We start from the raw sequence: 16,049 nt of genomic DNA on the forward strand, positions 1-16,049 counted from the left end.
CAATAAATGTAAAAAATATAATATTTTGCATCACACATATATATTGATTGCGACAAGCACTTTGCTTATCCCGTGAAAAAGTTACGCTAGGGCAGCAGAGATAAATGAGGATGTAAATAGGTAGCGACAGGGTAGAAACGCTATACTCGGAAGCGGTTAACGCGATGGACCTTGCCCATCCATCGGGCCGACCTTTGATCTATTTCCAACCGTGAAAATCGCCCCCGTCGCGATAAACCGTCATTTTCCCTCCACTTGGCAGAACGTATGTATTTCCGGCGGCGTTAGTCAGCCGTTCTAAATGCACTATACTAACGGTCGCTCTTTCGTCTAGCTTGCTCCCTCCCTCATTTCCACGCCGTGAACGGTAGCCAAGTTGTATTTCTGACTAGCTCTCGCTGTCAGATCGAGGTTAATTGGGTACCATTACGATGAAAATTAGTACGAATTAGTCGACAACGGTGAGATCTTCTGGCAGGATAAACCGCAGATCATGGCTTTCGCAATAACGATAAATTAATCGACGAGCTCGTATCACTTAATTTACAACGCAAGAGTCAGACTAGCATCCATTCGTAAGAATCATATTGCAAATAAGAGTTTTCGCCAGCGAAAATATATCGTTTTTCATGAAAGAAAATTTACTTCTTCTTACAATGTCGCGTCGTTTGCATGCTCGTCCGTTACGTATTTTATTTTAACGGTTTAGAAATAAAACATAATAATTGACACATAATGACGTTGTTTTATGTTCGAGCAACTTGTTATGTTGTATCGTCAAACATATTTCGTTGACACAAATCGATGTTATTTATTATTGTAGTTTGCGCGAGACATTTATTTAAATACCAATAATTTAAATTAGACGACTATTTAATGTGCAATTTTAATTAATGTTTAAAAAATTATTGAAATATTATTTTTAAATAAAGAGATAAATTTTTGCTATCGTATTTGAAAAAAACTACGATAAGAAGATGAAAGAAAGATATGCAACTCACCGTCGTCACTGATCTCGAGATTTGTGTAACTGTCCCAGTGCAAGATGGGATCGTGATGCGCCGATGCATGCGGCACAGCCGGCGTCGGGGCCGGCACTGGACCATCCTGGCGTTTCGCGTCGGTAGCAAAGTAGAGTGTCACCACACTGTCGGGCGGGCATCGGGGATCGTCGCAGGCGACGTCGAGCTCCGATCGCGGGAAGGACACGACGTTCTCCGTAATTACGCACGTGTGAAACTGCGGGAACAATAATCATCTTATGTGAGAATATGTGTGATCGATTCGCGTGCTCAGCTCTCATAAATCTTTTTTTGTTCATATAGTAGGTATACATCGCAAAGCAAAAACTTTTCCTAGTTTGTAGATTCTTTGAACAATTTCAAGCTGGAAAGATTCGATCTTGATAAAAATTAAAAATCCGGAAATTGATTGACACGATGTAAATTATCGTAGTAAAATACATAAATATATATATATATATATATATATATAATATATAGATAATACATGTAAAACACATAAATCACATGCAATTGGTATGCATTATAATTTCGATCAAGTTAAATAAAAATGTGCAATATATTTTTATTTTTATTATAAATCTCGTTATTCTAACAAGATATGATTCGATCCATTACATATCGGGATCGATGTGTTTTTTTCCAGAGAGATTGTATATATTCATTTTTTTAATCGTGTCAGAGAGAATAAAATATGTAGTTATTAAATGATCATGACGTTACGTCGCTTTCAGAGGATGTTGTTTGTCTGTCGGGTACAAAATTATCGCGCAAACACGTATCGAAAACACGTACATTTAGATCGCTATCCTTATAACTATTTACGAAGCACTTTGCATTAATTGCTTGATTTACACCGCTGATTTCATGTTGTGTCACATGCATACTAGTATAACGCATTCATCATAAATGCATCATTGTGATGTATTTATACACGGTCAACGCGTAAACGACATACATGTACGTTAACTTGATACTATTTCATATATCGTATATAATTCTATGTGAATGAAATAATATAAAACTCTAAATAATAAAAATTTTATAACAATTTTTTCAATAACGCGATGTATCTACTAACGATGCGTTGCATTCTCACCTGGAGGGAAAACATGACCTCTCGAGTCTGCTTCGAGTATACCCTGTGATAGCACTTGACTAAAATGTCACCCCTTAGTCGAAGTCCGCCTAGATTAACCGTGAACTCGCGCGCATTTGTCACCGAATACAGATCCGAAGTGTATACCGGTGTTAGTCCTTCGTATACTTTGAGGAAGGCTCGACAGCCCGTCGGTTCAAAGAGCGGCACTCCGAGAACTGTCAGGTGGGTCAAGTACAATGGCGACTGGCTGATCCTCAGGGAGCCCGATAGCAATCCACTGAAATACTCGATGTATCTGAAATATCCAAGAGAGCACTCTCATGCTTGACGTTTGAAAATACAAACAATTATTTAATATTTTATTTAAAAACTGATTCTCGTAATTTCGAATCAGTAATGTTTAAAAAGATAAAAATTTATGTTATTAATAATAAACGATGAATTGACGAAGAACATGAAACGATCTTTCTGATGTGATCAACATCGCAAAGGAAAAAAAAAAAAGATAAAAAGAAACAAATTTAAGCAAATGTGCGTATGCATGAGAAGTACGATGAATAAGATTGATGGTTCGAGCAACAGAAGCCTTGGCCCGTAATACGAAAAGATGTGCACGTCGGCACGAGCAACTAACGTTCGACATCGTTCGTCGTAAGAGATCTCTCGCCAGTAATGCTTTCGTATGTTCACAAGAGCGCAGCTACGCTAACGACACGCTAATGCTCGCGGTTTGAGGAATTAATGGAGGAACTCCGGTAAATAAGACTGAGCGAGTTAAGGACCACGAAGAGGAGGCTATAGAAGAGTAGTAGAAGAAGAAGAAGAAGAAGAAGCGCGCCGAAGAAGTCGCGGACACACCTCGGTCGCGGCTCATTACAGTCATTATGAATGCGTACGGCGACGCGGATGACGAGGACGACGATAAGGACGATGATGACGGTAATGATACGACGGCCGCGGTAACGTTGGGGTCGATGGCGCGTAATACGCGCGATAAACTGCCGGATGAGTCGCATTTATTTCGCTAAAAGCAACCGGTTGGTCGAACTGCGAGTATAAATCGCGATATAAACGAAGACACGCGTGGAAAATAGAGAATTCAAAGGATGAAGAATAGAAAAAAATTTAGCGCAATTATTTGTCTGTATAATTTATTCGAGTTGTTGAGTTTCTTTCTTATATCAGTAATCGATTTGAAAAATGATTGTTTGTAGGAAAGATTAATGATTTGAACGCTTTAATATTGTTAGCTGTTAATACTTGCAAAAATAAGTATTTTTATGCAAATCATTCATTGAAAAATAATTATTTATTATCCATAAAAAATACACAATATAATATGATATTATTCATCCAGGTAATTATTCTTACTTATATATAAATAGTTTATTCTGTCGGAAAATAATTATTAATTCTTCGCGATGAAAATGATAATTTTCTCATTACATATCTAAATCATTATTTAAATAATTGCGATATTTTTGAATCATTTAAAAGTAACTTCTCTTTTATGCATATAATTAAGATTATTTTAATAAATTTAGCTCGATGCATTTTAATCGTACATATATGAAACACTTTTTACCCCTCTTCCGGTTGTATTTAAATTGAAAAAATGCACTGGCTATAAATACACTAGCTATAAGTGCGAACAAGATTTAAAGAGACAATCTCATATAAGCTCGATCGCGTTTCATTACAATCATTACGAATGCACACGTCGACATAGTAATGAGGTAAATGATCGGGCTGTTGATGATGATGATGAGAGCTCGTTATCTTTGGATCGGTCATTCGTGGTACGTGCGATAGAAAACCGGTTGACAGAAATATTTCTTGAATAACAAGTACATCAAATATACACCATAGGCAATCATTTTATTTTGTTAATATCATCTCGACTCGCGATTATCTTTCCTCGCAAGTAAATGTTGCAATCATGGTGTGAACGAAGCGATTGCAGAGTAAATTAAAAAAAAAAAAAAAAAAGATATTGAATTATTCTGAGAAATTTCTAAGAAGTTCCAAATGAGAGGAAAAGAGAGAAAGACAGAGAAATTCCGGAATCCATTATGAAAGAATGATCGGATAGGCATTAACATGATTAATGGAGGCATAGGAATACACAAAGGATAGCATAAAACGAACAAGGATGATTGAAGATGATGATGACGACTAGATAATGAGAACTCGACATTTCAAGTCGATGGCGCGTAAAACGTATAACAAATAAAATGATAGAAATGTCCACTCAAGGACGTGAGACGTCCTTCTTAATCGAATAGCCGCGACAAGAAAGGCGAACTTATATGCTCTTCTTCCTATGATATAAATTTGAAGAAATTAAATAGCTTCTAATAAAAGTCGCCGATACATATCGTTAATACGCTAAAACGGCCATTCCGTTTCTGCATGTGCAGATTTGATAGAACACACATTGCATTTTTTTTATTTATTTTAAAATTAACAAATAATTTTCGAGAGGGAAGAAGTATAGAAAAGGCCAAAAAATCCATTTAATATTATCGTGTAAATATCACTGTGCCTTATTTTTCAATTTGAAGTCATGAGGAAAACATCATTTATAAGAAATACTTCCCAATATTTATTCCTAGAATTAAACTTGTAAAGTATGAAATACACAATTGGACAATCAAATATGGAATACTAAATAATATAGAGTTATATAAGATAAGATTTTCCGACACATTGTCAATTACATGATATTAAAGATCCAAATGGAAATGTAAATGAATCGCATAAACGATTACATGCGCAAAATTGAATAATATTTGAAAAGCAGGAATCGGGAAATAATAAATTTATAAATTTATATTTTCATTGCGATATGCACGCCGGCAGTAATTTTACGAATTTTATCTAAATTTTATTCGCGGGGACAATTTTGTTCCCTTTTTCTTACCTTCGGTGCGACGGAACCTGCAACGATCCAATCTTGTCATCGAGGAACCTTCTCATGGCGAACCTGTCCAGCGCTTGATCGCGTCCCCCGCAGATGCTGCTGTAGTTCATATAAGCGGACACTGCCACACCCAGCCGTTCCTTGCTGCCTCTGAAAAGAAGGCGATAACGTTAACTTAGTGCTACATTGCAAACGCGCGACGTCTGTTACGTACCTTCTCTCTCTAAGTGGTAAGACGCGAAAAGATTTTGCCGCGGGGGCTGATCGCGCTCTAATGACGTTATTATTCACGATGAATGGAAATGGCTAACGGGAAGTCACGAGTTTCGAAAGGGCGGTGAATGTATGGTATATACCGCGGCGAAATTATGACTTTTATGATCGACCGTTTGAACACTGGTCGTTCTATAGTTAGAGAGATATTCTCATGCCCATAGTCTGTATCTTTTGAAAAGGATTTCTTTGCGCTTTAAAAGTCTCATTTTATATTTCATACTTCTTTTGTACAGATATAAGTACCATTAAAGTCGACCTTAAATTAAATTGTAAAGACTTAACTTTTAAACTTAGCTTTTAATCTTTCTGAGAATTATTTAAAAAAAATTAAAAGCTATATTGGATAAAAGTGAAAAATCGCAAAGTCACCTTGCATGCAGAACAACGACACGATTAGAAGCACCGTTTAACCAAGAGTCCAGCTCCTTGCAAAGGGCGCACAGTCTCTCCAAACTTGGTGCTAATCTCTGCGGCCATCCAGCTTCCCTCGTATTCGGCTCACCTGGTCGACCAGGTGACGATAAATTAAAGATCTGGAAACCAGAAATATATTTAAAATTTTAAGAAAAATAAAAAGCGAAAAGATATAAAATAACTATATAAATAATTATATAAATTTTTATTTTGTTGAAGAGAAAGCGTTGTTCCGGTAATTGAGATAAAATCTTTTCGATTTTCTAAAAAATTTCAAAATATTAATTTACTTATATTCTAATAAAAGAGGGCCAACTTATATACATTTTGTAATATTCGTATAATTATCTTTGCATTGGCTAATGTTACAAAATGCGAAACATTTTTCTGCTTTTCACTTCAAAGGACAGAGTAATGAAAAGCCAGAAAGATTATTGAAATTCTTACCATGTAATTATCGGCGTGTTTTCCGCGCAAGAGGGTCGTGGCATGTTCGAGAACACCCTGCGCATCCTCCCTATACCAAAGAGCAATGATCCTCTCGGTGACGTAACAAAGCTCCATTACCTCCGTCACGCGACCTCCGCCCTTTCCCGGTCCCGTCATCGTCGAATCCGCGCCGACGCCCGGTGTCCTCGCAGGCGTTGACGCCACCGCTGACGTCTGCACCTGTAATCCAATGGTTTATTCGAATTTGATATCGACTATAGAAATGTTCAAAAAAAGTTTAAATGTGGAATGATTAAAGAAATAATTATAATTTATTGCTAGAGAAAATATTTTTTATATCCGTAGGTGATCATAAAGAGATGCAATGTCAATATTATTGTAAATAAATTTTCAAAGCAATTCTTCTAAACAATTATTATATCGTACTTTCAAATTTTTCTTTGCATCATTATATCAGCATATAATACGCAAGATTTATTTTTATGAATACACATTATCCGAAAATCTTTCCGCAAGATTTGTTTCTGACTGCTGCAAAACTTAATTTTCCTTTACGAAACAATGTCGCGCCAGACAATCAAATTTTCTTCGTGGAGAACAGATTTCATTTCTTTAGTCTTTGCTTACAAATTCACTTCGTTTTTTATTGCGGTATCTCTTCATAGTAATTTTGATATGTGCAATTTTGATAAATAAATCGTAATACGTAATAATATTTTAAAAAGAAATAACGCCAAGAAAGATTATATCTCTGATAATTTAAATTTACAACATATGTTATATACATTGTGAAGAAAAAAGTTTATATTAATAAGAAATGAAATGAAATAGTTGGATATTTAAAATTTTCTAACACTATAGTTGCGTGTACCTATTAACATTGCAATTAATCCATAAATTAAATACTAGAAAATAATTACTAATTTAATTGAAGATATACAAAATACGAAAAATTATTGAAGGATTTACATCGTGTCTATCAAATTCACTTCCACTTTGATTATGTCACACACATCATAATCTCATAACTAAATGCACAATTATCATAATTATTGATAATCCGGGGCATCGTCCATTCACACATGGAATTAATTGCATCCACCTTGGAGTACTTCGGCGCGTAGACGATCCTGACGACGATATTCCCCGACATGGCGATATCCTTACGGAGGACACGCTATCGCGGAATAGACCGACATGTAACCGGCGCTTTAACGGGAACGCCGCGAGTTTATTCCGCCATGCGAGAGAGAGATGAGGACACTAAGAGAGATATGTCGGGATGATGCGCCGTGTTCCTCGCCACGGAACGATACACTGCCGGGTATTGTGTTTCGCCTGGTTCTGCTGGAGATACGCAAGAATATCTAGTAGCCGGTCGGCGGTTTTGTCAGATAATCGCGCCGCCTTCTGTCATGTATGTCTGACGTGTGCCAGCTCGCGCGCTCCAGGGCCGGTTTATCATCGCCATCGTCATTTCGCGATGTTTATTTGTGAGTCGTGAGACTCAAAGAGATTTTCGATTCCGCTATGATTAAACGATTACGCTGCACAAGTTATAATCGGTGACGAGCTTCTTGATTCGTATCGATAGTATTGTAATATCGCCTCTCAGTTTTAAAGATTTCCGAGGGATGATTCTACGATACTAAAAAATATATTTTATTTTTTATGTAAATTTTTATGTAAATTTCAAAGCCATTTCTCGCACTCTACGAAAAGTTTTTTTAACTTTTAACTTAAGTTACATTTCAATGGTAAATCCTTCGATTGATGCAAAAAGTTCTAAATTTCTACAATTTTTTAATCTTCTATAAAGTATCCAAAATAAAGAAGACAATTAGGTGTCTTATTATGAATCATTCGATTACGTTTTGACGCAAAGATTTCTTGTTAAAGCGGCCCTGCATGTAGATGAGAGAATACGCTCGCGCGTGTGGACGCGTGATGTAACGAATTCATGCAGGTAGCGTGACTTTGATTCCCACCGAATAGTCACGCTATTCGCGCTGCCAATCGAGCCGTGGTCTTTGCTAAGACCGTCTTAATGCGATGCACGGCTTGCGGAAGGCAAATAATTTGTCGCGGAGAATTTGTGGTGGATGAAAATTGCATGTACGAGTAGGCGCGCGAACGAGCAGAATGTATGTTGCGTTTTTGTACAGGTTGCTGCGGTTTCTTCCTCATCGGCGAATATTCGCGGCGGGTACTTTGTTGAGGTAGCCGGAAGAATCATTTATACAGGGTCTCGGCCAGTATCGCCAGTACTATCGCCCTTGAGATACCGCGTTATTGATGGCGCCTGTTAAAATTATTCGCGTCATTTATACCGGATTACGACCGTAAGTTGTTTGCGTTATCTGCCTCTAATTGTAAGCACTCGTCTCTCGTGTCTCGCTTCGAGAAATTTTATCAGAATTGAAGATAATTCGCTGCGCTCAACAGCGCTGTAGTAATGTAATCCGTAAGTCTGACAAGTTGGCCTTTCTGTACTAACGCGCATATAATTCCGACTGTATTCAACCGTTCTCTGCCTGGCCCTTTTAAGCGATTTGCCGAGACTCCGCTTTGTACGTTAAACTATGGTGTTATAACTAATTATAGCGCTGGAATGCCGAAACGCCTGTGGCATGACCACGTATGTCATTGTAATCCTGTACTTTAATCCTGAATATATATTCTTACCCCACAAATTATATATATCGCGTATAATACTAAAATAACGAATGTGGTAAAAAATAGTAAATTCCTGGAAATGTATCTTTCTTTCTAGATAAAAATGACGCGTAATGAATTTATATATATTGTATATATATCCGAAACAAAAATATATGGTCAGAAAGTGAAAAGGAGGACGCGAAGGACGAAGAGATGACGAATGAATGTGCTGGATTATTCGCGTTCGAGTCACAGAAATATCAAGGGCGATTCATAACAATGAACGAGCGTCGCGTAAAAGAAAGCAGAACGAACTGGGCGAGAGAGAGAACAAGAGCGGCCACGTCTAAAAATACTTGCTTTTATGGGATCGTAACACCGTGAGTTCGTTTCTCGCGGGGCGTCCAGTCAGGTCTACCCACCCGCTCATAAATCCCTCACGTGTGAAATTACTATTACGTCTTGTGGTCCTACCGCAGCTGTTTCTACGCGGAAACTGCCCGTGTACATGCCCCTAAGTCCACGTGTTTCTCAGGGTTCGCATAGGACGAGGCTGCCTATCACGGCTAACCAGAAATGAAACGAGGATACTGCCTATTGAAGGAAACAAGTAATACCGTTGCTTTAAAATTAAAGTTCCACGATAGATGGATTTCTGAAAGTCGAAAGCGATTATGGAATTGGAAAATGCTAGCGAAGTAGATTACTATTGTGGATTGATATGCAAAATATTCGCTTTTCTCTTGCAAAAGCTTGAATTAATTTTGCAATAATAATATAATATATTTACATTTTTCAATAAAAATAAGAAATACGGAATATAATTTAAATTATTATATTTTTGTAATAAAATTATAAATAAATTCTCAAATGAAAGTGACACATAACGAGATAATAATATTCATTTGCATTGCGATTATTCGCCAAAGATATTTACATTTCTTCGTCGATATTCGTCACAGAATCTTAAATTTTGATTCCAAAATACTTTCGGGTGCAAAAATTTGGAAAATTGAAAATTGATATGAATTAGTACAATATAAATGCTCTCAAGAATGAAGCTGTAACTATATCGTCTACTATTAATTTTGCGCAATTATAGGAGCAAGAAGTCGATGTATGCAATGAGCCGCGCCACTAATGTCAATTAGTGGTTAATCCACTTAATTGCTTGCGGTTAATTTCTAATTGAAAGTACAGTGCTGGAACGAATAGGCTTAATCTTTATCGATTAGAAGCCTGATAATGGCGATATGGCTGGATTATCTCGTTCTTGTTATTTCTCGTTTTTATCATTTCCATTTGACAATTCGTTTAAAAAAGAGGACGATTTTTTATTACAAAGATGTAATGATTTAAATTATACCCTGTTAAGTTTTAAATATTATTTTTTATTTTAAAAGAATGTTATCGGTGCTATTTTTCGAGAAGGCTTTAACGCGGTAAACAAAAATACGACGCAATATGCGAACAAAAATAACCAATGAAAATTCTCAATGTCGCGAAAAAGAACGCGCGCGATAATAACTGCGCAACAGTTTTTATCATACGCTAATTATTATTCCGCATAATTATTACTGCTCCCACTGCGGCTCACCTTTACTATTCTTTAACCGGCCCATAACTGCGATGTAATCGCGAACGATAGTTTCCGGAACGCATCCGCGCAATTAATTAATACAATAAAAAGATAACGTAAATATGTAATATTAATCTTGATGATTTGGTTTATTACTATTGAAAAGATACTATTGAATGTAAATCTCAAATATTACGTATTAATAACTTTATTAATTTTAAAATAAGATTATTTAAGAAAAATTAAATTAAATACAATCAAGTACTATAATATGTTAATGAGTATATTCCCTCCTGTGTGTTAAAAAAAAAACAATATTACTTACTTATTATATTTGTATCAAAAGTCTCACCGTGTAACACAGTGTTTCTTTGTACTACAAAAAAAAAAAAAAAAAAAAAAAAAAATAGCGACCGGTGTAGCGACTGTCATAGCTCTTTCTGCATACATTTTCACAGTATTGACGATGATCGACGTGCACGAATAAATACAGGGTTTCGCGAATATATTATCCATCCGACGTCAACACGCATCATGAAGGTTATCGCGGCGAAACATCGCGACCGAACGACCGTATAATGTGCTATCTTATTGCCACTTTTAGCGAATAATTTTCAATGGCATCATCGTTCGCAAAAAAAAAAAAAAACGCTATCTATACGGTAGAGTTGTAATAAGACTTGGATTATTTTTTTTTTTTTTATTCTGAATCGATGTAAAAAATGCAAACTGCAAATCAGATAAAATTATGTCTTGTATTTTTGTGACTTTTGAAAAGACTTTGATCAACACGATAGATAGAAATTTGTTTTCTCGTCACGTAGATTGATTTACGAAATTGATTTGGATAATACATAAGGTAGGGAAACCGTTTGAAAACCGATGAACAAGAATAATTAGCGTACTGATTACTAGTCGGATATTAGTATTCCCTCTCCGCTGTACGCTAATAGAAAGTTATTCCGCCAACATTTGTAAGTGGTGGTTTGTGCAATGCATGTCTCATTCTGATCGCAATTATGGTTATCATGAATTTAAATCGCTTTAATGCAATTTCCCGGATTAAATCGCCAACGCAATTAAATCTCGCATCGTTTATTTATTGAAATTTATATTCCGCGCATGAAAAAGATAACGAGAGAAACCCGAAATTATGACAGGAAATCTTTCGTCGCACATAACGATAATTCTATTTTAATGTCGCGGTACGGATAACGAGTTACCAGTGTAGAACTTCCGGTGCGTAAAAAAAAAGAATAGCATAAAGAGACGGCATTTCCATTTAAATGCGGGAAAAACGCTCCTCCCCGCATCCAGAAAGAGTTGAGCGTTTTGGAAAGTTCGGACACGTGTCCTCCGGTCTCTGCATTTCGAAAACAGGTATTCGAGTCGGACGGGCGGCGACGACGTGTCGTGGGGAATAATTTCGTGCAACCTGCACGACGAAATGTTATCTGACAGGAGATTCAAACGAATGTGCAAAAGTCGTGCGTTTCGAATGCAAACGCAGTTTCTTTTCTCTGTACCTTCTGACGGAATAAATAAAAGTATGCCCGATGTGTAGTATCAGTCGCTCTTATGTGCGTGTCGCCGATTATATCATTATTAAATATTTAAAGAGATGCTTAGCGATGAATCGCGAGCTTTCATCGATGCCGATAAGCCACGCGAATAAGATAGAGAGCCTTTGGTCCAGCTCGTGAGAAAAGGATCTTTCTAGGAGATCGATTATTTTCATTTCTACTCTATCTTTAGTAATAAAAATGGTATAATTGCGATGAGTATAATTTCCAATATTATGCAATAAATTATTTTTTAATATGAATTAATTTTTATAGTTGTTTTAATATAATAATTTCAAATTATAATTTAAACGCGTGTGAAAAACATTGGACATTAGATAAATAATTGTTATATTAATAAATTTACTTACATGATGCTTGCTTCTTCCGATGTTGTTGACGTTTTTCGATTGTGATTCGTAACCACCATTGTGCTGTAATAAAAAATGGAAAAAAATTAATCAACATGTTCACATGTTAAATAATGTACAAAAGTATTATATCTTTACATAATCATATTAAGATTTAAAATAATAGAAATGTTACACACCACACTGTCATTTACCATCATTCTTGTTACAAAATAATTAATTATCGCTTTATAAAATAATGCTGCGTTAATATTATTTTTAATAAATTTTATTATCGAAAGAAGAATATAATAGCTTGGTTTTTTAGATCATAACTTTCTATTCACGCGCGCTACGTAGAAAATACTATTATATCTTCATGTTTGTGTATCAAGAAACGTTGTCTCAAGAAAAATAGGTGACATTATGGTTCATTGTTTCAGAATTAATGATATATAGTGTACGATTTTTATCGTTTCAAAGAAATATTATATTTACAACGACAGCCTCCGTAATAATAAACTGTATTCAATATTTAAAAAAAAATGATTGCATCATCAATATCTCTCAATTCAAATCTATAAAAACTATGAAATATTTCATATCGGATGGTCACACTGCGATGCACATACGATTACGCAATTATAGAAATACAATAAACGAATTTAAATTTGAAAAAAATACATCTTCTTCAACGACCATATCATAAAAAAAGTAAAATTGAAAGCTTATTCGGGAAATAAAAGGTTATTTATAGAAGAAATATTGTTTTAAAAAGGGATTTTTTCTATTTACAGGATTTATACAGGGTGTCCGACATGTAAGTAGCCAAACGAAAAGTGGAAATAGATCGGGTCAACCTGAAGCGAAAAGTCCTATACCATTTTGCTAAATAATTATTATGATAATATCCTCTCGAATTATTTTTTCGATAGCAAGACAATGATGCCCTATCATTTCCACACCACCTTGCGGTAGATAGCTTGGTGCGCTTTTTTATAGGAGTTTCCCCTGTAGGCCCAATCCACTCTCAATATTTAATGTAAAAATTCGAAACGTCGTCCTCCTTCTCGTATGCATAGTTATCTACCGCAAGGTGGTGTGGAAATAATAGGGCATCATCGTCTTGCTATCGAAAAATCAAAACAATTCGAGAGGATAATTATTTTCCGGCGCGGTGACATCGCTCGTCACTCGGTGCGTGATAATTTACTTACATGTCAGACACCCTGTATATAATTTTTATTAATATTTTCGAATAAAACAATATTCTACAAGATTAACGTATTATCAAATTTCCATCAACTCTGAAGATGTGAAAAAAATTTATACATGACATTTACGAGAAACTATATTATGTAAATTAATACACACATCGCGCACGCGTGTGGAGGCACGTGTTCTGTTCGCACGCACCTCACTCTCGATATGGAGGGCAGTGTGCCAGACGGTAAAGGCGATGCGGTGCAGAAGCGTTTCCGTTTCTTCGCGCAATGGCGTTTCGACGTCCTTAAAATTATTGTTCGCTGTATCCTGTCGGGTGTCGCCGCATCGGCAGCAATTTGCCCGTAACCAAGAGCGCGATAGAGAGCTGCTGTTCGAGCTCGTCATCGGTGAGCGAGATAGAGGCCTTTATGTAATTCGTAATTTCCATATATCTTCCATTAGGCAAATGACGTCGGCGTTAAATCAGTCGAATGCTCCGATATAATGGCAGTAACGCGAATGATATCTGGCAACGATCACAAGAAATCGTTAGAATTTGCAAACGTCTTCATCGCGTTATTGTGTGTGATTTCCTCTTTTTTTTTTGTCACTCGATCTTCGAGTAGTTATGCGCGATCGATGTTCATTAATATCTTCTAGATGTCCGATCATGGGAATCATAAATCATTCTCTTCAGCAACATCGTCGACATTCGTAAAAAGAAGTACAATAAGAGTTGACATGACCGGTTTGTTTTATTCCCACAAAGCCTTCCGTATTTTTGTGAGATGTCTAATTTTAATTATATTAGTTATTAATAATCAACAATAGATTTCGAATCTATATCCGAAGACATCATGCTCACTTTGTTCAGCCGGGCACCGCCTCTCTTTTTCTTTTGCTTCTTTCTTCCCTTGTCTATAAAATACCTCGATGCTTGCCAAATGATGTTTCCCCAATACTACGTATTATCGATGTGCCACTTCCGGGTCAAGTGTCGTATCGATATACATAACGTAACGTAATTCCACTTTTCTCGATTATGTGACCCAAAATATTCAATCTTTATTGCACCAGGATCAGATGGAAGAAGTTTTATCGTTATCGAACTTTTACTACTATTTGAGCATTTCTATTTCTGTATTTTGTACTGTAATATGTATGCGGCATATATGACATCGTCGGATTGTCATTATTAATTGTGTTTACATATAAGAAAAGATTACTAATTGTAAGTTTTGAAAACTTTTCAAGATTTTCTATTATAAATTTCTCACACATACAGGATATAACAGATACATAAAATATATATAAATATACTAAAAGTTACTCATAAAGATTTCAACATATATATATATCCTTATCATTTGCCATTTTCTTATCATTGAATTTTTTTTATCTCGATTCTCTCAGCACTATCTGTTTACACTGTCATTTATTTCATTATAATTTGCATATTGCGGATCGCGCAATGTCTTTTAATGAATCGTATCCCTCGATATTCCACATTAAATTCTTATCAGCTCAAACGAATAAAAATCATTGATTGCACTTGCCGCGATGTAACCTTCAAAGCGTCATGCGCAACCACGCCGCATGATCAGCTCCCGCGATCCCACCCTCTCGAGCGTCAATCAATTCACCTGCCGCGGCTCCGGCTTGCAGGTGTGTGCGTTCAAGGTCAATCGCGTTTCAAGGTACGCATCCCTCTCGTGGTCACGCTCTTGATTCATCGAGCGTTTCTCTCACCGAAGCCACTTTACGCAAGCTCGCGGCCGCCGTCCACGGCGTTCTCTTCACGTTCTCCTTAGAGTGTCGACGCGAAGAAACGAGGAATGATACGTTTAAAATGATCAAAACGAGAGTTCCGGCTACAGCGCGACCTGGGTCAACCGAACGTCTGCGCCGCACGGGAGCCGCCCCGGCGCTGCGGGTGTACAGAAGGTTGAAAGCCCGCATCTCTCCCGGCAAGCCGGGATGGTCCACGACGGGGTGGCACGGGGTAAGAGAACTTGACACGTAACCATGGCGACCGTAGTCGGCATTACACGCAGGCTCGATCCTGCGCCGAGTGCAGATCCTCTCGTCGAGTACGACGCGAGCTTCCGAAGTGCCGCGCAAGCCGGCAAGGATATAGGGACGACACCTTCGAGTGGTTGAAACGCCACTCCCTTAAAATATAATTAGGCCACGTCGTTCCGTGTGGAATTTATCTCGGTGGATGTATCCCCCTCGAAGTATTTTCCGGGAGCGGGCGAGCGAGTCGGCCTTCGCGCGAATGGGACTTTAATGATACGAGCTTGCGATATTTATCTTAATATTTAGATTGTCATAATCTATTGTTATACCTATAATATGTTCTACGTGATCGATCAAAATATATCTGGAAAAAGTTTTACGTATTTCATTTTAATAATACATCTTGTTTATTCAATTCTATTTAATAAAAATCGATCTTTATTTATCAATTAATTAAAATAATTCAGTGCAAATTTCATCATAATGAT

The 16,049-nt window shown here is 36.7% G+C and overlaps 1 protein-coding gene across 11 annotated transcripts in view; it reads right to left on the minus strand.

The window, feature by feature from the left end:
- The window catches only part of By (focal adhesion protein tensin), a 156,103-nt gene that overhangs the window by 29,972 nt on the left and 110,082 nt on the right, over positions 1 to 16,049 (minus strand). For 10 of the 11 annotated variants that reach the window (XM_070293885.1, XM_070293883.1, XM_070293893.1 and 7 more), the window contains 6 exons: positions 12,358 to 12,420; positions 6,185 to 6,406; positions 5,693 to 5,856; positions 5,048 to 5,197; positions 2,122 to 2,419; positions 1,002 to 1,239 (listed from right to left, as the gene is read on the minus strand). In XM_070293885.1, coding sequence (XP_070149986.1) covers positions 1,002 to 1,239; positions 2,122 to 2,419; positions 5,048 to 5,197; positions 5,693 to 5,856; positions 6,185 to 6,406; positions 12,358 to 12,420 — 1,135 coding nt within the window. Of the gene's footprint in view, positions 1 to 1,001; positions 1,240 to 2,121; positions 2,420 to 5,047; positions 5,198 to 5,692; positions 5,857 to 6,184; positions 6,407 to 7,289; positions 7,505 to 12,357; positions 12,421 to 16,049 lie in introns of those variants that run through there. The other variant, XM_070293892.1, reaches the window with a different exon arrangement.

This window comes from Polyergus mexicanus, unplaced genomic scaffold, assembly GCF_030449975.1.
Source record: "Polyergus mexicanus isolate NDT 795.1 unplaced genomic scaffold, iyPolMexi1.0 SCAF_4, whole genome shotgun sequence".
NCBI classification, from domain to species: Eukaryota; Metazoa; Arthropoda; class Insecta; order Hymenoptera; family Formicidae; genus Polyergus; species Polyergus mexicanus.